This window comes from Pagrus pagrus, assembly GCF_965226575.1.
Source record: "Pagrus pagrus genome assembly, chromosome: 6".
NCBI lineage: Eukaryota > Metazoa > Chordata > Actinopteri > Spariformes > Sparidae > Pagrus > Pagrus pagrus.
Genome location: NC_140190.1, coordinates 5887152 through 5911399, shown reverse-complemented (window position 1 = coordinate 5911399; position 24248 = coordinate 5887152). Strand labels below are relative to the sequence as shown.

Sequence of the window (24248 nt, the reverse complement as noted above, 5' to 3'; positions counted from 1 at the left end):
ACTTAATATTTTTAAACAATGTTCCAGTGATTTATCCTTCAGTTAGTCAACTTAGAGATTTTAAGAAGAAAAATTTAAATCAATGCAGGCAGATATCTTGACTTTGACTTTCGACTATGAACCTAATTTAAACACAGGATTCTACAATTCCCATAATGCACCTTGATAGGATCTCTCAATTAGCCTCCTTGCCTCAATGTACCTCTTTCAAACGCCACGCTGCACGGCCCTGTCTTACCTTTGTATCACAGGCTTTCTGTTAATGATTTATAGTTTCCAAGCCCAATGCTGTGATAACCCTGATGACATCATCAACTGACATCATCGGGGTCATGGTATCAGACTTTAAAGTTTTATTGCAGCCACGAAAACAAATTAATCTGCATACTACTCCCTGTCATTAGTAACTTGATCCTTATGTGTAAAATCAGTGGCATTAAACCATAATAGTACTTGCCAAAATATATATTTACATTATATCCTATGATATTCATTTATACAGCATATCGGCATGTTTCCAACATATATTTACACTTGCTCCATAAATAAATGTCCAAATAGTCTAAATATTCTCTTAATGATATGTAAGAGACTTGATCTCTTAATGATGTTTATACAGCATGAATGCTATGTGCAGAAATGTAATATGGAGGTTTAGTCATGAATATTCCACACCTGGACATATGATGGTTTGTTCACCTTTATCACTACCGGTGACAAAGCAACAGGCTACGAGTCATGGAAGCTGATGATATGAAGCTGCACACTGGCATCTGAAAAGTGTCGCTGTGTCACCGTAAAACACTAAAAGTAAAAGCTGAGCTGGCTCCAACTATCAACAACAACTTGGCTGGCCACGCTTGGAAGGTTTGGTATCTTTGCTACTTATTGTTGATTTGCTAATGGAGACACTACTCTGTAGAGCATATAGGCTGCAGAATGGTATATAATTGAGTATATACAGAATTGAGTTATTGACAGTGGGACTGAGGAAAAATGCACTATTACAAATGTGTTTCATCACCACAGACAGCACCATGGATTATCAATGCACAGCATAGTTAAGGTACTGATATGATTAAGAGCCTTAGTCGGAGCCATAGATTCTAATTTGTATTAAAGCTCAAACAGATGAAGGATCAATGACTCAGGCAAAGTAGACTAACAGCTTCAACTAACAACCCCTCTGCCCCTGCACTCTCTCTGATGCTAGGGGAGAGAGGGGGGATGGCAGGTTGCGGTATACTTATCTATGCAATTCCAATGAGGCCCCTTGTCGTACCAATACAAGATAAATATAAAGTACATAGTAGAGTATTATCACGCACTACATCATCGTATATGTTTAGAGTCTTTACTCATCGTAAAACTTCAGTCTCACACTTTCTACCCTTTCTGTCCATGGTTTTTCCTGCCACCGCTGTGAAGAGGACACTCAACCAATGATGTAGTTTCCCCCTGTATGACATCAAGGTGGCAGCACAAATCTCTGCACATCTCGCTGATATCTCTCAGTGGACGTCTGCACATCTGCTCAGTCTCAACAAGACAGAGCTGCCCTTCCTTTCGCGAGGCATTTCCCATCCACTCTCATCTTGTTGTTTATTTTTGCATCACTCAAAGCAGTTCAGCTTATCTTATGAAATTGATGTACTGGCACGATTCTTGGTATTTTTGGGTTGTGTCCAAACGTTTAGTAAGTCGCTTTGGATAAAAGCATCAGCTAAATAAATCTAATATAGCGTAAAACTAGATTTAAAAATGCAGGACCCACCTTTGCTGATATTTTACTTTAGAGGTGCATTTTTGAAATTAAATAAAAGTTATCCAGCCTAGATAAACACACTTCACGCTTCACACTTGAATAATTGTACTGAATATTTTTTATTAGCTATTAATGCTTACACATGTGTGCACTCCACAATAACAACCATATAATCACACCAGCAGATTACATAATGTGTGGTTTAATTGAATTTGTATATGAAACTACTCTATTTAAAAATGTACTCGATAGGTGAAAAATCATCAGCATTGCGATTAAATCAAGTGTTATATGTCATCATATATGAAATGAGTATTACAGTTATTACAGATGTCTCTATGTATGAGACAAACATCTATAAAAATAAACTTAAATATTAAGCTAATACAGTTAATTAGTTACAGAATATGTTCCCATTGGAAATAGAAACCTGAATAGATTCCTGCCTTATAGGAACAAGTTATATACAAAAGATATTTATCTGTTGTTTGAACTCTCGTCTCTGGTGCATGAAACATGTGAGGTAACACACAAAAGAGGTGTTTTAGCAGATCTCTCTTGACGTATGAGTGGATCATTGTCAGAGTAATTCCAAACAGAAGCTTTACAGCATTCAAAAAACATCTGACATTTTCCCTTTTGGAAAATCTTAATTCAAACCAGTGAAGCACCAGGTAGGAAGGTGGGCCCACAGAAATTGAGGTCAGTGAAGGCCCGTGTCGGCTGTGACTTTCTCCCACTGACGCAGCTTCGCTCAGCACACTGATTCAAAAGGTTTAACACCGCAGCATCGCAGAGATGCTTGGATGAACATGGACGCTCACAGCAGGATCACAGCAGCCCTTCAGGCTTCTCTAGACTGTACTCCTGTGTCCGCTGCACCTTCCACCCCAGCATCATCAGCAGAAAGATGCCCATGATCTTATATCCCACCTGTAAGCCCAAGAACCTGCAGGGGTCAGACACACGAAGATAGATGATTGTCAGCAGTGAGGTGGATGTACTATGTCTCTGTGTCTGGTATGTTTTCTGAGTGATTTCTAACCTGTTCCTCAAGATGTCGTTGTCATAGTAACCACAGCTAGACTTCTTTCCGCACACATGTTTCCACCGGATACATGACGTGTCGATGGCCATCCCGAAGAATGCAGGGGCGGGTAGGAAGGCTATTAAGGAGAAACAGAGTGTGTTTAGGGTAAACACATTTCTCTTCCCATATGATTGAGGTAGAGTCACGAGGGGGCAATACATTTGCTGTTTTTGGGTTGTATTCAAATAGTTAGAAAAGAAGTTGAAGACTACAAAGTCTATGAAACTCTGATAAATACTCGTGGAGCTGATGAGTAGAAATATGCTGTGTTTACTTACACTCCCTAATTTTGCTGTAGCACCCAATAACAGGGCTGCAACTCGCAATTATTTTCATTGTTGATTAATTTGTTGCTTATTTTCTTGATTAAATAAATTAGTTGTTTGGTCTATAAAATATTAGAAAATGGGGGAAAAATGTCCACCAGTGTTTCCAAAAGCGCAAGATGACGTCTAATAATTTTTGTGGTAATGAAACCAGAAAATATTCACATTTAAGAAGCTGGGATCAGAGAATTTAAAATGTTTTTCTTAAAAGAATTACTCAAACTGATTAATCGATTATCATAATAGTTGGCAATGAAATTAACAATTGACAATTAAAGCTCTGGTCTACGATCTGAGAAAGGTTTGAAAAAAGCATCCCCCCCACACACACCCCCCTCCCCTCTGTGCTCCTTAACCCCTCCCCTCCGAGCTCGTATCGCTCTCCCCTCGGAGCCCCGCGACACACCCCCTCCGGCTACAAGCTTTTTTTTTTCTCTCTCTCTTCAACGAACTTTATACCTCCCGCAACAAGGTTTTTTTTTTTGTTTTTTTTTCTCTTCAACGAACTTTATACGTCCCGCAACAAGCACCAAGAGCAACAAGCCGGCAGAAACCAAATACAGCCCAGCTTTGAATGCGGAGTAACGATGTCGGATTCACAGATAAAGTTATTACAATGCACGTTGAAACTCACGTAAATCTTGTAAGTCATTACAATGTCCACAGCTAAGCTCCACAGCCAAGCTAGCGTAACGTCATTAGCATGCTACAGCTACGTTACCTTACAGCTACGTAATCAGCTACAACAGCTAAGTTAGCCACTTCTAAAAGTTACTGAGGGCCAAGAGACTAACAGATGCTGCCGCCAGCTTTCATCACAACGATCGCTTCCACATTGTGGCTGAAAAACAAACCTGTGTGTGTCCCAGCTGCTGTTCGGTGCTACTCAGACTTGTTGTTAGCTTACAATGCTAGCATAGAGGCTAACGTCTCCGTCGAACAAGTAAACAATTGTTGACAATACTGCAGCGACAGGCATGTCTAATAACAGAAACAAACTAACGGCAGCTTTCACAGTCATCAGCAGCATCGGCATGAAAGTTATCTGTGTCACAACATCCACAATAGAGACGAAGGTTACCTGCTCAACAGAAACGCCACTGTATCAGCACCGGGTCCATATCTTCACGTACCTTTCGCCACCGTTCAAACGATGAGCCGGTGTTTATTCGGTTTGAGCCCACTTTGTTTCTCATCTCCGGTTTGTGTCTTTTCAGTGACAGACTTTCTTTCTTTGACTCTTTGTCGGTGGGGCGAGCAGAGGCAGCTGAACTGCTCAGGGCAAAACAAACCTCTCGTCCGCTTGTAGTTTCAAATGCGGAAGTGGGTCGGGACCAGACGTGAGCAGGAGCAGGAGAGTGAGCGAGGATTGGATCGGAAAAAATTGATCCAATAGGAGCCATCCGGGCCGGATGGTTCCTATTGGTCAATTTCTTTTCAGTTTTACAGACACTAGAGAGAATGGATTTTTTTGGTTCCTTTTACTCTCCACATTGTGTAGGTGGTACTATTGGGTCATAACCACCATCTAAATGATGTTAATAATAATAACAAATCTTTCAAATCGTAGACCATAGCTTTAATTGACTAATAATTGCAGCTTAATCTAATAACAACCCCGCATCCCAGTGAGCGAGGACGAAATTTGAAACTCAACTGTACTGAGCCCTCAGTGTGCAACATTAAATAAATAAACTATTTGTGAAATAGTTTAAGAAATAAGAAAAACTCACGTCATTATAATATAATGTCATGATTAAATAAAATAAATGTCTTTATTTCATGATGGCATATTTACCATTGACACTTAATTTATGTTACATTTTATTTTATTACGTCACAAAACCTTAAAAAACTGTTAATATAAGAACAAGGATGGTAAAACAACATTTCATAATGAGTTTTAATAATCTCTTGAATTACTACAACATACATTGGTTCATTTATACAAATGTTAACTCAATTTATTCCTGAGATTATTTAACATTTAATGTCGTTTTATGTATTTAGTATTGGACACCTTGGGGCTCCATACAACTGTGAGCTTTGTTGAGTTTCACAATGATAACAGTGAGTGACAGTAGGAGGACATTTTGGGACTTGGGTCCTCTATTAGCCAGTTCCACAACATCATTAACTCAATAATTAGTTGTTCATATGAGCATGGCACTAAACGCAAACAGTACTTGTGTCTTAACTTACCTAATACTCTCATGAGTAAAAATTGAACTCCTATTGCAAATGACTTCTCTTCAGACGGAACGATTCTGACAAGAACAGGAAAAGACAAAATATTAATACATCAATACATTTCCTATTGATGTATGGAGTCATTCTTGAATACACTACAAACAATGGCTATGACAATTCGGTGCATTTGTTTTTATGTTTCAAAAACAGCTGATAAGATCACTGAATTCATCTGTGAGCATCTTTATGAACCCTTCGAAATCTACTTTCTCATCATATTTCCCAACTTGTGTGGCAGGCTATGTGCTTTCCTTTCATTCTTAAATCTTATATATTAAAAGCCAAGTGCACTCATTTACTAACTTCTGACTTTTTATGGACTAGAGAGCCTGGCAGAGAGTGTTAAAAACAAGGGCAGCTCAGTGTTGACTGGAGCAGTTACCGAGAATGAAATGGCCATAAAAGTGGGTCACACTGAATGATACAGAGTTATTTAGGTTTTGTAGATGTTTTGTAAAACCCAGAAGATAATAAGTCAATGCTATGTCGCCTAATGCAGTTTTTGGAGGCAAACAGATAAATAAATATGGTTCATAAAATCATTAGTAATTGTTTGTACTTACGAATATATCACATATACAACAAATTGTTGTGTGAATAAATATAGTGTAATACATCGAATCAATCCTTACCTTAACAGCATCATGTACATGGGGTTGTGAGTGAGGCAGGCGATCAGTGATGCCAGAGAGATAACGAGCATGACAGGAAGGAGAAAATGTGGACAGCCGTTTGGACAGGGATTTGGTTCAGCGTTACCCTCGCTCCCAGATACACACCTGCAGTTTGTATATAGCTGTAACCAGAAAGAGAGATGACAAATATTAATGTTATCTATACAAAGAAATTGAAAAACAACATTTGACTTTCATTATGTTTTACTACATCTACTGTGCAGTCTGTATGCTTCAGCTTCATGTTTAGCATACAGAAATGTGAGTAGTATTGATCTTCTCATCTAATTCTTGGCAAGATATATTTCCCAAATGTCAAATTATTCTTTTCAATACAGGTAGATGACTCAAAAGCATAAAAAGCATGAAAACATCATATAAGTAAAAGTTTTCCACAGCTCTCAACCTCCTTCACAGTTTATTTTTTACATTTAAAATATGTTTTCCCCCCTCAAACAATACAAATGGTATATTTAACAAATTATTCTTCAAAATACAGAAATAGATTATGAAAAAATTCCACTTTCAGCCGCCCACTTGTGGATATCCGAGTCCACAAGAAAGAGAAAATAACTCTTCTGCGATTTCATGGGATTAATCCATTAAGCTAGCTGTAGCCACCACTGTCTGTGTTTGTGCTTCAGTATTACACAGTGGGCTTACAGCCTGAGTCAAACTGACTAATACTCTATTAGCAGTCACACAATCCACCCACTGGAAGATTATTCACAAGCTGTGACGTTTAAATACTGACGTTTTAGTCCCTCTTGAAACACCTCCTATACGCTCTGTGACTAATAAGCATTGATCGGACATTGATTATGAGCCACTTGTGTCCTGTTAGCAGCAGAACAGTCTCTCCGTCTGCTCCTGGACTGGACGCTGCTGGCTGAGGAGACAAATATTGTAGGTCTGGGACTTGATATCACTGCCGATATAAAACATGCCACATGGCAGAGTGTAAATACAGGGACACTGATGGAACCAAGATGCTGTGATCTAATTTATGCCTCAGATCTAAGAGGCATCTAAGGCCAAAGTCACTTCCTGTTCCAAGTATCATCTACTTAACACAGAAAGAAACGTTTAAAGATCAAGTCTACCCCCTGAAGATCAGATATAAAAACACTTTCAATGCATCTTAATGACATTTTATTTGCAGCGAGCATTCCCTGCAGTACTCTGCCCCCGAGTACATAGTTAAAGGTTAATTACAGGCTAATTCACAGATCCTGTGCTGGGACAAGAACCAATTCCTTCAAACCACACTGAGAAAATTACACAAGATTATAGAAGAAAATTATACAGTTAATTACTGATATTTTAAGTTTTCAACTTTCCCCTGCTGTAAAAACAAATTCGCTCATCTTGGATGTTATATATTCATGTTTTCTTTGCATAAATTCATCTAGCATTCCTATCTGACATGATGACTCTGCAGCAGGTAATTTCACTGATTACTGTTCATGATTTATTGTGCGATCTTATTCTGGTGTTGCACAAATATTCCTCAGATAAAAAAAGGCAGCTAAATGTCAATTTTATTGATATAATTCCACATCACAAGCAAGTTTTAATGACATATTTTTTCATATACAGTATCACTGTAAGTGTTAGCTGTTAGCTAAGTGTATTGATACAGCAGGAGCAAACCATGAACAGGAGGCACTGACCTGAACCCTGTGGGTGTTGTTGGGGTCTTTGATGAAGTTGGTGCAGCCCGCATGACAAGGAGAAATATACTCGACACCATCAGAGTCACACACAGGGTTGAAGGCACTGGATGGACAGGAGCAGTTGGAGTAGCACAACTTTGGAGACCTGCGGAGGGCAGCGAGAGTCAAACAAAAACGAGTTAAGACCTAATGTTTCAGTTAGTTTCATCAGCATGTTTTTGTTTTTGACTTAACAGCATCCGAGTACTTTGTGTCAGCGAGTAGTTATTCTGATAAAGTCACAGAGATTCAAGTATTATGCTTTCCAATTTGTTTTAGATGTAATTATATTTTATAGATATTAAATCACAAAGAAAACTGAAAGCTAATAAAGTTACTATGTTAGCTTAAACACTACAAAATAATGAGTTTTTCATTTAATCTAATTTCAAAAGAGAAAATAAAATCTAAATTCAAACATGGTGATGACCTTTCAGCATTTTTTTTTGGCTGCTATCAGATCATTAAAGGTGCTCGGTGGAATTTTGACCACTAGTAGTGCTATAGAGCAATGTTTTCATGAGCAGGCGCCTGATGTGTTTGCATACACTTAAATACACTTTCCTTTCGCCAGTTTCAGGGTGATCCATCGATCTACAATCAGTGGCAGTAAGACACCGATAAACAGAAAAATACTGATGAAAGGGAGGAAAAAAAGGGAAAACTAGCTAGCTATGTAAATAATTTAGGTTTAGGTAAAATGCCCAAATACCAATAATTTCCTCCCAAGTTCTGACTTTGACTTTCTAAACATTACAGCTGCTACTAAATTTTGGGACAGTTTCAAGACCACCACCTTGAGTTAGTTTTATCTGAACAAGTATTTCACATAAGCTAGGGTGGATGTGTATGACCCTGCGTACATAGGGGGAAAAAAATCATCCCAAAAACTTAATTACCCCTTCCAGAAACTGTTCTGTTTGCATAAAAAGCTTAATTTTAAGAACACCCCACTCGTCTGTCTCACCTATACGGTCCAGTTTGGTTATAATTGACCTCGGAGACTTTCCGTGTGGAACAGCCCATGAAGAAAAGAGGGATGCAGAGGAGGGTGGATGTGGTGAGCATGACCACGGAGAAGCGTGGGATGGTCTTCAGAGAGAGACCTGCCTTCTTCATGATGACTCCACCGATCAGCATCCCCACGGCTACGGCTGGCAGATTTATAGCACCTGTGAACCAGAAACATTTATTGCCCTCTTAAGATGTCCACAAGGGGTCTAATACACATCATGTGCCATTTTATTTGTTTGCTGACACCTTGACACAAATGTCAGGTGCTGTACATGAATAAAAGTGATGTTGCAAAGGGCCTAACTTAAAGGAAGGACAAACCCAAATAACATTTCCCTCTGAGGTTAAATGACAATACAAACTAAATCCACCCTTTGGAAAGCGGCCATGGTGCAACAGGGCTGAAACATCCAGAGAGTCCATTAAATGATTTTACAGACTGTTTAATTTCAGCTCAGTTTATATCATGCTGTACATTATGACTTGAATTACACTGATCGACATTGATTGCACTCAGCTGGTTTGAAAGGCAATAGTAATCTATAATAGGTTCTTTTCCTGAAGCCCAATCTTTTATATGTGCACTCCTACAGCACCTACCTACTAGCAGGCTGCTGTACGCAACTGTAGCGCTGTACTGTTGCTCGAGAAACTTGTTCATGAACGTGGCGAGACCTGCGATCACCGAGGAGAAGCAGCACTGGGCAAGGATCAGCATCAGGAAGAGAGGGCTCAACAGGAGGTTGACAAACATCCTGGGAAACACTGAGCACAGACAGTCACATACAGAGACACGGATTATTTCAGTGATACTGGACACGACTTATCTCTTTGTTACAGCACATGCTAAGAAGATGTAACTATGCTGAGACGGTTTATGATTCTAACAGGTGGGACCATATCTGTCTGAATATGATGAACTTACTTTTCAGGAAATCAAGTAAAGAGACATCTGGCTTCTTGAAGTCGTCAGACATGTCAGTGTCATTATCAACCTGGAAAATAATAAGCCAAATAAACTCTTACAGGAGTTTGTGTGAAAGCACATATGTACAGTAGAGTGTAATGAACACACGGACATTTATGTGATACAATTCAGTCTTAGAGTGAAATCTGGTTAATTGTTTGCTAATCACATCAGCCCTGTTCTTACAAGAGGCACCACAGTCCCTCACAATTAGCCCCTGTCTCTCTATGCTGGATTCATGTGACGTGGGAACACTGGGCTGAATTGACAGCTCCACAATGTTCATGCAATCAAAATCATCCACAGCTGTCAAACATCATAATAGAGGACTTCTGTTGAGTTTTTGTCTGTCTTTTTGCGCTCGCTTTTCACACTGAAGTACTAGCTCCTAGTTTATAATTATGATAATAATAATGTTATAATAATAATAATAATAATAATAATGTGTTTTACAAGGAACCAAACATTTTATGGCTTAAAATTGCATTATACATATACATATATACTTAATTCTCGCTTCATTTAGGCTACTTTTTTACTGTATTTGTGAGGATTTATTTGACCAACCATTCCTTTTGTTTCTGTCTTGACCAGCAAGATTTTCATATCTTCAGCTGAGATTACTGGAGGCACAGCCCAAACCAAGTATTCACTGAAGAGGTATTTTGTATAGTGTGGGTACTTTAAACAGCTGTTGTACGCTTTTCACAGTTTCTTCTTACGAATAACGATCAGACTAAATAAAGACGCGTGCAGCTTCGGGAAAAGACCCTATTTTTGATGGCTTTTATTACCATCTTGACAACTTCATGGTGATATTTCTAATACTTCGTCCAAAATGCAGAAGTTTGCATCCTTATCATTCGAATATTTTTACAGGGCCAAGTCCTGGACAAAGCTGGAGGAGTATTTGTTTCACAAACATGTGCGTACTAAAATCTGGCTTTATCGTATCTATGACTCATGTTTTCTGCAGAGGGTTTAAAAGGCATGATACAGACAAAAAGAATGTACTAGTACAGATCAGTTCTTGGCAATAACAGTATGTTCAGTGACATAGTCAGTTATAATGTGGAGTTATATGTTAACAATAACAAAACTTTTGTTTCGTACCTTCAACATGGTGTAAAACCAATGGAGGAAAAGTAAATGCAATGTTGACATAAAGCCAGTAGGTGTCAGTACAACACGAGAGATGTTCTGCAGTTTTACATGATCCACGAGGTACATTCAGTGACGGGGATGTTTTGTGAGTGAGACTGTGACTTACATGATCTTCTGAAGGCATTCTCCGAGGGAAGAAGAAGTAGGGGATGGAGGTGAGAAACAGGCAGCCGGTGGTGATGAGCAGGCCCATCCACCAGGCCCCAACCCAGCGGGGGTCACTTTGTCTCAGCTCCTGTTGAGCTCCTGTGGAAAACAGGAGTCACCAGGCATAACAGTGAGTCATCATTCCTGCTTTAACCTGTCTATAAAATAACAATCGGACCATCACCATTACCTAAACTGTTTCTGTCCACGTCCACATAGATCCGCAGCACGATTGAGCCCAGCAGGTAGCCAATGGCGGGCCCGAATACAGATACAGCAAACAGGATGGCTGTGAATGAAAAGGCAGCTGTGAGGCAGAGTTTTCTGAAGTCTCTGTCAAAATGGGTTATTCAGAAAATTCTATGACATGTTATTAACATTTTGTGTAGGTTTAAGCATTAACAACGATTTGGAAAAAAGAAAAAGGAAAATCAATCTCTAACTTGGTTGTACAAAGCATAGCACCGAACTGCTGCTTGGGATGTTCAGGAGGACCATCAAGCTTCGTCTCTTTACCATGAAACCTCACTGCTCTGTTATTGTGGATGAAGGGGCCGAAAAATTCATGAAAGGCTGCTCAATTTTAAATTCTAGACCTTAAAAATTAAGGATTTTATCGGGAAGTCAACTCAATTTGAAGTATTTTATTTGTCTTGTTTGAACTTGATTGATGAAAAGTTTTTATTTTAGCTCATTTTAGCAAATCTTTAACAATAATGTGTGTACTTTAAAGATGACTGCTATGAAGGAGAATTTTGTTTTCTACTAAAATGTCTTGTACAGCATCCAAATCGGACCTGTTGCCCTTGGCTGCATGTCATCACCCTTCTCTCTTCCTGTTTCCTGACTATCTTCACCTGCACTATCAAAAATAAATGAAAAAGGCAAAACAAATCTATCAGCGAAGAATGTTTCTGTTGGAAAATTAAAAGCATGTTTCTGAATTGTTGTCTGTGCCCGAGTATCTCCTATTAAAACTCCCTTCAGAAGTGAATTAATTGATTTTGTATATTAAAACAAAGTAAGACAAAAGTGTCTACTTTTTTCCACAAAAAACTTGCTTTCTGTTCGAGAACTTTATTGCAAATCAGTTTTGCTGCCTGTGATGTGAAGTCTTTAGACCTCAATATCTGAAAACCACTAAAACTGCAGTCAGAACCTTATTATTCGAAGGTCATGAGATACTGATGTCCGTAACTTCAAACTTCTACATAAACATGCAAGTGTGTAGATCACCCAGAATAACTCCATGACCTTCAGATGGTGTTTATTCATCTGAACAAATCAATCTGCTTCTGAACTACAGGCCATTCACCTATGTAAAGAGGGGAGTTGCCAGGTCCCGCAAAATCATCAATGTAGGATATCCCAAAGGGCTGGATGGGCACCGAGCCCACACCGAAGAGCAGCTGAGCGAAGCCCATGAACAGCCACAGGTTGCTAGTGTCGGCCAGACGCCGGGATTCATCTCGGCCGCAGTCTGGGTTGCTTGTGTTCCCGTGCAAGTTGCAGATGTCATGACGATCTAGATAATAGCAGGTGGTGACACACGGACAGAGATGGGAGGAGGAAAAAAGACAGTGAAAGTTGATGACAAGCCAGTGGATGCAAATGTCCCACTACTTTAATTTCCTGAAGCTTCTCTGGCCCTTCACTGACACTCTATTCAATGCCAAGTTACTTTGACTGGGGGCACAATGGAAGAAGGAAGAGGCTGATTGTTATTGCAAATTAAATTCCCTGGAGGTAACTCTAATATCTTTATCTTTCAGCGAGCGCACACAGATTATGAATTTCCTTTTGATTAATGCAAAAGTTCAACTGGAGAGCAACAGTCAGGCTCTCTGAATACTATTTACTGCAGAGCACAGAAAGCCAAACAGCAGACACTTGTTTGACCAGAGTGCTTGGGAGCTTCTGCTGAGAAGACCCTGCAGCGTCCTTGATGAACCCTTAAGTAAAGTCTCATAAATTGCATTGACATATTTGTACATTCACGAGTCCCCTGCTCTGGACTGAATCACATTAGCTGTCACAGTGGAGACATAGAAGCAGCATGGTCTGTTATTTAGGTCTTACTGTGTAGAACAGAGTCATATTTGTAGGGCTCTGATATGAAGTGAGGTAAGGTCAGGATGGTGGCACTGACAGCCATCAGAAGTCCCCCGATTCCAATGATGCGAGGACGGTGGACCCGATTTCCAAAGTAACTCACAAACACGATCAGCACACTGTTACTGATCTGAAAGACAGACACAGACACATGTTTCAAACAGGATCCAGCAGCAGCATTATCCATCTGTGGGACAGGTCTGCACACAACACAGGCAGAGTTAAGAATCAATGTTAATGAAATGTTGAGGCAAAAACAACTTGCAAAAGAAAATTAAAGCTGCATTAACTGATCTTTTGACCACTAGGGGGCAGTGGAAACAAGCCGTCAACACAAAACTGACATCACTTTTTCAGTTGATGTGACATTTGTTTATTCTCCAGCTACTCATTCGAGACTTGTCTGGCTCTTTAGCTGCTAAATGCTCCTCTACATTCACCTGCTAGTCACTATTTAAAAAAATAAAATAAAATTGGACATAGTATTCAGTTACGCAAGTATAAAACTACAAGGATTTCCCATTTTTGTTATGAAATGCATTAACAACAACACGAACAACACATTGACTCCATATAGAAAATAACAATAAAAAAATTAAAATGCATAAACATACAATTAAATGCAAATAAGTGGATTTAAAGGGAAAAATATAAATACATAAAATTGAGAATACTAAATAAATACAATACTACACATTTTATTTTTAACATTAAATAGTTGTATTTTTTAGATTTTTTAATGTTTGGGTAATAATGGGCAATTTCACTGAAAAATAAAAGATCACCGGTCCGCTGAATCTGTAAACTAGGATGATGAAGGTGCAGAGTTGCGGGCCATAAAAAAATAACGAGCAAATGCTTAAAAACTGCATTACTGGGAGAAACTGCAGAGGTGAGTGATTGTTATTTGTGGGTTCATCACTAAGAACAACCTATTTTCCCTTAGACATCTGATCCTTTGATAATATCAAAATATCTATTATAGCAGCATTAAATAGCCACACTATGAGGATCTGTAAAACTTAAATGTTCAGGTTTTGCTTTGTCCGTTTTCATAAAATACCATACAATCAAATCTGACGTTGTAAATCACAAGGCTGCAAAAGAATTTGAAAAAGGTAATAAAACACAGTGATTTATTTAGTGTCTTGTGACCTGTGCTTATGAATACTTATAACCGGAAAATAAGTGGAACATTTTTCATCTGTGTTGTGAATTTAAATCCAAGGGAACAAAAATATTCCAGCACCCTTCACGACAAGTACGTAGTGTGCATTCTTTTATTATTCTTATCTGTAATAGAGCAGTTCCAAAACACAGGAGTCTGGCCTGAATCGTCAGGAAGTGTGATTTTGATAAGTTGCTTGTTCTCCAGTTCCTCCTTTGTCATCGGTAGCCTTGAAATAAATCTATCATGATCCATGTGAGAGTATGTTATTGTTGGCTCCTACCTCGTGCAGAGAGGAAATGGTTCCTGAGGAGTAGCTGCTGAGGCCGTAGCGCCTCTCGATTGTGGTGATGATGCTCTTGAAGTAAGCGCTGTACAGCAGCTGGGAGAACTGCAGGAGGCCGTGGCACAGGACAAACACCTACGGAAAGACAGACAGACAGTTAAGGATGCTAGCTGTTTAGTCCAAAACAGAAATGTTGCATCTGAAAGAATCTTTGGAAACGAATCGCCACATCTGCTTCACTGCAGCATCTTGTTGCCAAACACACTATGAAGTAGTTCACTCAGCATGCGTTAATCTTCTGTATGCTCTGACAAGATCTTGAAATAGTGATGTATCCAGAGCTAAAATAACTAACAGTCATAAATGTCAAATGTGTCTTTTGTCATTTTCTGCTAAAAAGACGTTTGGCTGCTCTCACACAGAGGCAGAACCGACTGAAATATATTCCTCTGAGAAGCATAAATTGTTCCAAGTAAAAGAGAACAATTTAGAAGAAACACATAATCACATGTGTGGTGTCAAGTACTGAAGGATTTGTGCTCAACACAACTTTCCAGTGTTCTTCAGCCCCCGCAGCACATTGTTAGGTTCATCCAATGGGGCGCCTACTTAAACAATATTACCTCTGCAATGAAATGCAGTGAGGCCAGTTGGAAAACCAAACAGCTGTTTCACAAACACACAGCACAGCTTACAAGCACCAACACATCACCCATTTCAAACGCATGAAACATTTTAAGGACTAAAATGTACATTCTCTAGACAGAAAAACAGACGGATTGAATAAAGTGTAAAACAAGGCAATGTGGAGAAGAAATTTAAAACATGTAATTATTGTAACATGTAAGTGGAATTCTTGCATTCAAAATGTTACTTAAGTAAAAGTACGTAAGTATAATAATCAATGTACTGAAGTATGAAAGGTACTCATTAAGCAAAAAGGCCCCTTTTAAAGTGTTAATCATTATATTTACATTACATTGTTGGATCAGCACCACATCGTCGGATGAATGGTGATAAGATAATGTATCTGAAGTCCAGAGTATGATCCCTAGCTAAGTTCAAGCCTTAAAGTTGGTGTTAAACTCCTAAACATGCCATTATGCATCGATCTGAATGTCATTTTATACGTTAATATCGTTAATGCACTTCAGATGAATAGTTTGACATTTTGGAAAACATGCTTATTAGCGCTCTTTGAAATGCCAAACTCATGCGTACTCATGCACTACAGTGAAAACTAGCATAATGACTGAAACATGGGCAAACAGGCTAGTGTGAAAACGATACCCAGCAAATGAAGGGTTATGCATTTCGTGAGCAGTCATGCATTACTGACATTCTTACACTTTAGTTTTTGGATTTATTAAGGAAACAACAGAAATCGTATTTACAAATCCAGCAGACACAGAACAACCTTAGCATTAATTTGGAGCTGTGTTTCTGGCAACCAGACAAATGCAAGCCTCTACTTTTAGCTCTGTTTTGGTCTCTACCAACTGCTGAAGGAAATGTCTGTCTCTTTAGCTGCTGAATGCTCCACTATGTTCACCAGCTAGTTGCTAACTCTGTCTATAGGCTGCTTGGTGCTGAGCATATAAAGTGGGTTTTCAGAACTTTTCATTGAAAACATCTGCCTTCTGCTCCTGCTGAAGGTGGTGCCAAGGAAGGCAGTGAAAGTGAACCAAAACAATGAGCTGCAAGATGCTAAAACGCTCCGTAGAGCTGGTGGGAAATGCTGCTCTAGGTAAGATACCAACTTGTACTTATATCGCGTAATTGCGTTAATGTACTCAGTTACTTTCTTTTTGGTTTCAGAAGCTGGTTTGGTGAAAGTTTTAGTGATATGATAATTGGTGGTCTTCTGCAAAGCAGTACTTTATCTGGTTTTCCTAGAAACTAAACAGCACAGCCCCAAAACAGTGATAAAAATGTGTGAAATACTGATTTTCAGCCAACTGCCTAGCTCCGAGTAATACAGTATGTGTCTCCAACTGATAGCCTGATTTTGCCTCCCTGACTTTTCTCTCCACATCCAGAGATATGGAAAGATCAAGATCGCCCACTGGATGTTCTGCCAGTGATCTGAAGAGCCTCTCACCTCTTTGTGTCGGGAGGTGTTCACAGACACTCTTATGACTGCACTTGGTTTTTATTTGCTCGGGGGGCCATGAATGCAGGAATGACTCTGAAGATACGTGTTGAGATTAGGAGTGAATTTCCTGTGAAAACAGTGATAAATCCAAGCTTTCAGTTTGTTTACCAGCTGCCAGGTCGTCTGAGGGAGAATAAACTATGCGTTCGACTCAGAACAGTTAATGCTCCTGTTAAAGCCTGGCTTTACGGTTTGTTAGCACACACAATAGATGCATTTACACTGTTACTAATATTTCATCCTCATTTTGTGTCAATTGGGGTTCAATTATCTAAATGATTCGACAGATTCTTTCACTGGCAGGCAAATACCTTCTTTTGTTTCGAGATTTAGAAAAAGTTCACAACTGTTTCTTTAACCACAGCGTCAGGTCAACTTCAAATCCACTTTAGCCTTTAACGAAGTCGGGTTTATGTTTTCACTGCAGATAACGCATAATATAAATATCGTGTTTCACAGACAAGTATCTGGCTTTCAGACAGTTGGCTTTAACACTGGAAACACAAAACACGTCTGATAACACATAAGCCATTAAAGTTCAATCTTTCACCTGAGGCCTGAGAAACAGAAAATACAATGTGTCAGTATCGATGATAAAATACAATGGATCTGTTTTTCCTGATGAAGGAATGTTGCATAATGTTGAAGCTTGGATAAGATAATCTTAGAGTTTTTATAAATGGTGGAGAAAAGGGCAGCAGCAATGCACACCCTGAACGCTGCAGTGTGTCAACACTGAAAAAACGCAGGATTCATTATTTATCCACACTGTTCATACAAGTGATTTAAGCCTATTTGATGTCCTTAAGCAGGAAAGTGTTTGTGCAGGGTTGGATTCTCTGTGGATTATGTTCACATTCATCCTTTTTGAACACTCTCAGCTCCGTCTGCGTGGACGTTATTGTCCTGGCCTTCAACCCTGCTGCGAGGGGAAGAATTGAGGGAAGTTCATACATGAATTTCAAAATGCTTTTATTTCAGGGACACGTGTTGAAGGTTAGACGCTGGATAGCCATGGGTTTCCATTAGGAAATGTATGACCTACTTGGTCAAAAACTGAATAAAGGGAAAGTGTATAAAGTCTCTAAGGATAGATGAAAGACAGTAAAGCCAAAGACTCACCTCCCTTCATTGTGAAACAGAGGTTAAAAAAGGTTCGCTAAAGAATAGCATCACGATCAAAGGAGCATTTTCCCTGATTTGACGCAATGTGTAGATATTTTGAGGAATATGCTTATTCACTTTTTTGCAGAGAATAAAATGACAAGATCGAAAGCACTTTCATGTTTGTCCACTAAATATAGGCTAAGGCTACACCAGGTAGACTGTTAGCATAGCCCAGCGTTGCTCAAACTTTTTACACTGTGCACAACCTCAGAAAATATTAGCCTTTCCAAGTACCGCTATTATAACCAACGTTAAAGGTGTTCTGTGGAAAGTCTGTGTTGTGTTGGAAGCCAGTTGTTAGCTTATGTTTGCAGACTTTTGTTTTCTGTTAGTGGAGCAGAGAGAGGCACTGAGACGAGGCACTCCAGAACATGCATGAAGTCACATCCTTCACAAAGAAATCTACACAGGCCAGCAGCATTAAACATCTTAAACAAATCATCCACAGACCTGTATAGACAAGAGACAGACGGGGAAGCTCTCATTTTTCACGTCACATATGGCCAATAAAAAAGTGATTAAACATATTAGTTACTACAAATTGTTACATAGAGCTCCTTTAAAATACATCAGGGTAGGGTACAGTAGGCATACTCAATTCAACTAGCTGTTTGGTGCTTAAATTAGCATGTGCCGTGGCCTCTTTAGCAGGGCTGCTTAAGTAGCTACAAGTATTTGTGCTTGGTTCACTGCTGTCAACTAAAATTCTCCGTTTACTATGTTGTCATCACAGTTCGAGTAAAAGTTGTAACTAACCATGGATGACATACGTGCGCTCGGCGTGCATGAACGTGACTAGCTTCATTAGCACACTGAAACAAAAACATTACAGGAAAGACCAAACTTATTCTAAATGATATATCAGTTTAGCTTTTATAATTTGAAATTCTGCAAAATTAAAATTAAATTATTAATTTAATAGAAAATAAAAAACAAGTGGTATTCCTCCACATTACCGCTACCACAGTTTGAGAGTAGCAGGAATAGCCTAACATCTTATGTATCGAGTGTTTAATCGGTACAAAAAGGCATTTAAAAATGACAGGTAATGGTTTTACAGGGGGTTCATGAGGTGGACTATTTCTTGGCTGAGAGCAGTGACTTCCTGGAGTCTTGTCGTCTGGCAGATAACCTCTCTAAAACCACAACCTTTTGTTTTTACATTTTGTATTTTTGTACGGATTGAACAAGCAAGATATAACTTGTGAACTACTACGCTTCAGAGGTGCTGATGGATGGCTATGTTGTCTTTGGACAGAGCCAGGCTAGGTAGTTTTCTCTCGTTTCCAGTCTTTTTGCGACGCTAACTAGTTGCTGGTGGTAGCTTTATACAGAATGGACATTTATTAAAAGGGTGGTTTCGATCTAGGCAAAAAAGTGTTTTTTCCAAAATGCTTGATTTGATTGCTTTATCTCTATGACACATCCAAAAGTGTGAACCTCCAGTGCACTGAGGTGTGGAGGGAAGTGAACCGGAGCTGCCCCTGAGCAGAAACTTGGCTTGGATATTGGCAGAGGTATCTTGAAAGAGAACTGGATGGTGTAACTTGGGTGCAGTCTAGGTGTAGCCCACAGTAGATAAGTTCGAAGTTGTAAAACCAAAACAAACAGAATGTCCTGATGAATATTAGCAAATAATGAACAAAGCGCTGTACAGCACGTACCAGTGTCAAGAAAAGACAGAGGAAGTGATTGCTCCCTGTGAAACTGTTGTTGAGTGGCTGGCTCTGCTGAGTGAAAAGCAACTCAATCAAAGTTCTGCTAGAAAATCGAAGGCCAAATAGTAATCAAGAGTTCTGATGAAAGACGTCCCTCTGCTGTGCGAATGACTTGTCCAAACAGCTTACTGACACATTACCAGCTGCTAAGCCTGCTTTTATTCGGAACTGCTCCCATTATCTAAATACACGGCCGCATGGCGCTGAACTTCAGGTACGTTCACACTGTGCAGGATGGGCAAGAAGTTCACTTAGAAGTCTCAAACTGAACGATGCCTGTAGGATGAGCCGTCCTCCGCCCCATCTCTATTTGTACATCTTGGTTTCATCAGAGGGGCCGGCGGCTTTAAAGTGAAGACTTAAAATCATAAACAGGAGAGGATTTGCAGTAACGGGACCCACCGCAGTCTATGTGTGTGAGCATGCGTTTAAAATGTTCCAAATGAACCGTCACCTTCCGGAAATTTTTAAGTTGCTTAACTAATTACTTCTTTCACCATCTCCTCCAAATTACAGACTACAGGTGTATTAGTCACGGTTCACAACACAATACCAATGATGAAGACGTGTCATTTCTCACATTGTTTGGCTGCGAGCTACATGGAGTTCTGCCTCAGTATTACTCACAGCCCTGGAACAGACTGTTACTACCCTATCTTTGGCATACGGTAAAATGCAACTGCTCCATTTGGCACTGTGGTCGGTGTTCAGTGAGGCTTTTAATAACAGAGCCAGAGGTGCAGATATAAATATAAATACCAAACTTTGAACTAGACACATCTGCCAAACACCTGAAAACTTTTATCAAAACTGACTCGCTGGCGTATTTAATGATAGAAACACAAAACTGTCAAGATTTTCTTCTATCAAAAGAAGATGTGATGATTACTCAGTTAATCGATTAGTTGATTGAAAGATTAATTCACTGCTATTTTGATTATTATTATTATTTTTTTACTTGACATTAAATTTTATATTTTGGGGTTATGGGCTGTTGGTCAGTCGAAACATTTAATAATTTCATCTTGAGCTAAAAAAAGATTGATGGGCATTTTTTTAGTAATTTTTTATGTTTCGGAGACCAATTAATGAAAATAATGATCAGCAGAAATACATTTATTTTTTTCAATCATTAATCAGGAATCTTAATTAATTGGTTAAATACTTTAACGGTGCACTCTGTAGTTTTGGAGAAAAAGAAATTCAGAAATTCAGAAAGGTAATATTAACTGTACTGATAAGGTAATACAAACTCAGAAATATCTATCTTTTCCATAACTGAATAAACAAGCTGTTCTCAGAGGAAAATGTTCCCTGAACACTGCTTGAGGCAAGAAATGTGGCAGGGTCTGCCAAATATAAACAAAGTAAAACAGTATGAAACTGTGTTGAAGGTCAGTTTGTTTATTGTCATGAAAACAAAGAGTTTGTTTATTTAGTTTGTAAAAAAAAACCAACCTCTTCTGATTAAGATTTACTCCTCAAAACTACATAATGCATCTTTAAAATACTGAGCAATAATATATCTTAACAATTTACTGGTAATATCCATGCAAGTCTACTCAGATTAAAGATTAAACATTGTTCTTTGACACTTATAGTGTTCATGAAATGAACCTTCACAAACACGGGAAGACAACTAAAATCTACACACTTCACAGGTACGAGGCACAACACCAGGTTATGACTGAGAACTTGTTTATCTAAAAGGTGAAGATTTTGTTTCTCTAAGACAAGACCACACAGGTATATTCAACTGGGAGGGGGGGAAAGAGAGTCTATGAAATAACTTGTCTTTTATTTACTACAGTTATATTATCTGTGTAACGTTATGCAATCTTCTAAAAATAAATGTAGCTCAGATTTTGGTTACATAAACAATGAGGGAGCAAGTGCGGCAGGTTAAGACAAGACTTGATAGTAAACCGTGTAGCCTGGCACACTTCGTGTGATGGGTGCCTTACCTTAATGCTGCAGCGCAACGTCCTCGCTGTCTTCATGGTTTTGGATGAATGTATGTCCATGAGTTCAGCTCGCGAGTGAGAGGAACTGCCGCTCGAGCTTTGTGTCAAGAGGTTGTCCGTCTGTGTGTCTGCCTCTGTTTTCCCTCCGGTGAGCTGTCTGTTTTATGACTGTCGGTGATGTAATTGGGCTCACCCCCCAGCTCCAGCTCCACGCGTCAATGTTTTGAAAAAGTTGTGAATTGAGAACAGCCAGTCCCGCGCTGCTCACCCTCACCCGCTGAGTCATGCGCGAGAGCTTGTGCGTGCATCGCTCACCTGTGGGGGCCTGACCGTAAGCGTTAATCACGACGACATTACTACATACTCACACTTTACTGTTATACTCTTCTTCATATCGAGAGGCCGTCGTTTCGGGTGAAGCTCCGCTTTGTTCTCTGGCAGCTCACCCGGCCTGAATGCTTCATTAATTGTGGTATGCGGCTCTCCGCTGTTTGTGCCTGAAGCTAATGAGTGGTGGGCCCGCTGTGAGACAGAGACACTGATGAATGAACTCCTTCAAACTGAGATGTTTAACCTGTGTTAACTGGGTCAAGGTGAGTTTTTGCTCACTTTTTTTGTTTCTTCTTAAATTGGAGTTTCAGGCAAATTAGCTAAAGGCGAACTAGCACTTTTAGAAGATGGCTAAAAGCTAAGCTAACCCTGTAAGCTAATAGCCAAAAGATAGATAGATAGATAAATAGATAGATAAGTAGCACTGCCAAGAATACAAATTTAAAGAATACATCATCCTTTTCCCTCAAAGCAGCTGTCAGCCTTATCGTTGTTTTAGCTAACTTCCTGTCCGTTGAAGCGCCGGGCTCTGACGTCAGTTTTCGTAGTGGCCAAACCGTTTAACTAACCGTGATGCACTGCGGCCCCAAAATACTTTTAGCTAACGGCTAAGCTAACATCGTGAAAGAAGCCTCTGTACAACGGTAGATTTTTTTTTTGGAGCATCACAAATTGTCTCCTTTGACAACTAAATTATTTTTTTCCCAATGACGTTATATTAAATCTAGGAGCAGCCTCATTCAGCCAAAAACGCTCAACTTCCGGCGGGGCTCTTTCGCATGGCTTCCCCATTGTGCGGCCCATAGAGCATGCGCACTAGAGACTTCCGCCGACTGAGCCTGCCAACTTCCGGTTTAGCGCACAGTTTATTTTAAATGGGGAAAAAATAATTTAATCATGCCGCTCTTCTAGACTTTCCAATTTTTACTGGACCTAATGGCTCAAATTATGACAGTCAAACGAGTCCCAGAACAAGCAGATCCGGGTATTTATATCTTGCCGTTTTGGCTTCATGCGCCAGTTGAAGCAGCCTATGAATAGGGCTCTGTCTCCATTCATAAGTCTCCGTCTCCATGGCTGTGTCCAGATATAATTAAACATCTTGCTCCCTCCTCTCCCTGTCACCAGACCTGAATAACTCTAACTCTCCACTTGGCCTGTTTGATAGTAAAAGCTGTCATCGCATGCTGGCATTGGTAGCTTTCCCTGTTCCGCCATTGCCTGCATGCTACCTGACCAGGTAGGACCGCCTCTTTAAGGAGTTCTCTGTCCTGATTGGATAAAGTGGGCAGGGATACTGGAGAGTTTCTTAGAGAGACATGGGTTACTGACAAAACACTATAACAGTGATAACTTTTGGAATAAAGTGCTATTTGATAATTATTTTAATAAGAAAAATAACAGCAGCTTTAAAGAGTCTCTGTTACTGGCTCTGTTTTATTAAAACATTAACAACAATAGGACCCTGAAACTGAGCAGCTAAATGGAGTTCAGCTATCATTAATTTTATTATTTAGACCTGTTTTTTTTTTTACTGTGACATGTTAAAATGTCTTAACCGATAAATAAAAGATATTAAATATCCACCATGAAGGCTTTTAATTGTTGTAGAATGTAAAAGAGCCAAACTTCCAGCCAGGTTGCTAATACCCCAAAATTTCCAGAACAAAAGAAGACGTGGACCCACTGTCGTCAATGGCAGTTACAGCGCTGACTGCAAGCTATGATATCAAAAATCACAATAAGCCTTCTTTCCATGAACGGTCTGTCTCAAGTTAAGTAAGTATGTATTGAGTTGTAAAGTGTGTGAATAACGTCTTTTCAAATCACTGTGGGATCTTGGGGGCTTGGATTATGCCAGACAAGCTGTATGGAGCCATTTTATGTTTTTAATTTTTTTTGTTTTTGTTTTTTTGAACTTTTTACTTCCCTTGTTTAGGAGAATGCTGCAACACTGTTTTGATGTGAAGTTCAGAAATGTTTTGAGGACTACTAAACTTCCCCTGACTTTCCATCAGCATGTGGGTGTGTAGATAATGACTGAATTTTCATTAGTGGGTGAACTTCTCCTTTTAGGGTTATTGCATGGCCATCATCACATGAACATATGAAAGCGAAGGAAGTGAAGAAGTAGCTAACAGAACTCTTATAGTTCAGACTCGATTGCTTCTTGTATGTTGTGATGTTATATAAGAGATAATAACAGATTGTGTAGCTTGGTCTGGTTAAGGCAGTA

The 24248-nt window shown here is 39.3% G+C and overlaps 1 protein-coding gene across 2 annotated transcripts; it reads right to left on the bottom strand.

Annotated features, from left to right (window-relative positions):
- Nucleotides 1–1865: 1865 nt before the first annotated feature.
- Nucleotides 1866–22796, bottom strand: slco2a1 (solute carrier organic anion transporter family, member 2A1). Of its 2 annotated transcripts, XM_084354302.1 has the most exons (15): nucleotides 22292–22796; nucleotides 21683–22204; nucleotides 14676–14813; nucleotides 13192–13354; nucleotides 12428–12637; nucleotides 11303–11401; nucleotides 11072–11211; nucleotides 9760–9829; nucleotides 9435–9599; nucleotides 8788–8992; nucleotides 7779–7926; nucleotides 6064–6227; nucleotides 5384–5448; nucleotides 2811–2931; nucleotides 1866–2714 (listed from the first exon to the last, which is right to left on the bottom strand). In XM_084354302.1, exons 2-15 carry the CDS (start codon nucleotides 21740–21742, stop codon nucleotides 2597–2599), a joined length of 1866 nt encoding a protein of 621 aa, XP_084210428.1. In that variant the 5' UTR covers nucleotides 21743–22204; nucleotides 22292–22796; the 3' UTR covers nucleotides 1866–2596. The 2 variants fall into 2 exon arrangements, with proteins under 2 accessions (XP_084210428.1, XP_084210427.1); XM_084354301.1 differs by having other exon boundaries at nucleotides 21683–22796.
- Between the last annotated feature and the right edge of the window lie 1452 nt (nucleotides 22797–24248).

Bases quoted from the DNA above. Each gene is read 5' to 3' on its own strand.
- slco2a1 (XM_084354301.1), bottom strand. From the start codon at position 21,742: ATGGACATACATTCATCCAAAACCATGAAGACAGCGAGGACGTTGCGC. The intron at 11,402-12,427 runs GTGAATGGCCTG...TTTCATTCACAG, and splicing joins CAACTCCCCTCTTTACATAG to CCATCCTGTTTGCTGTATCT. The intron at 11,212-11,302 runs GTAATGGTGATG...TGTTTTCCACAG, and splicing joins CGTGGACAGAAACAGTTTAG to GAGCTCAACAGGAGCTGAGA.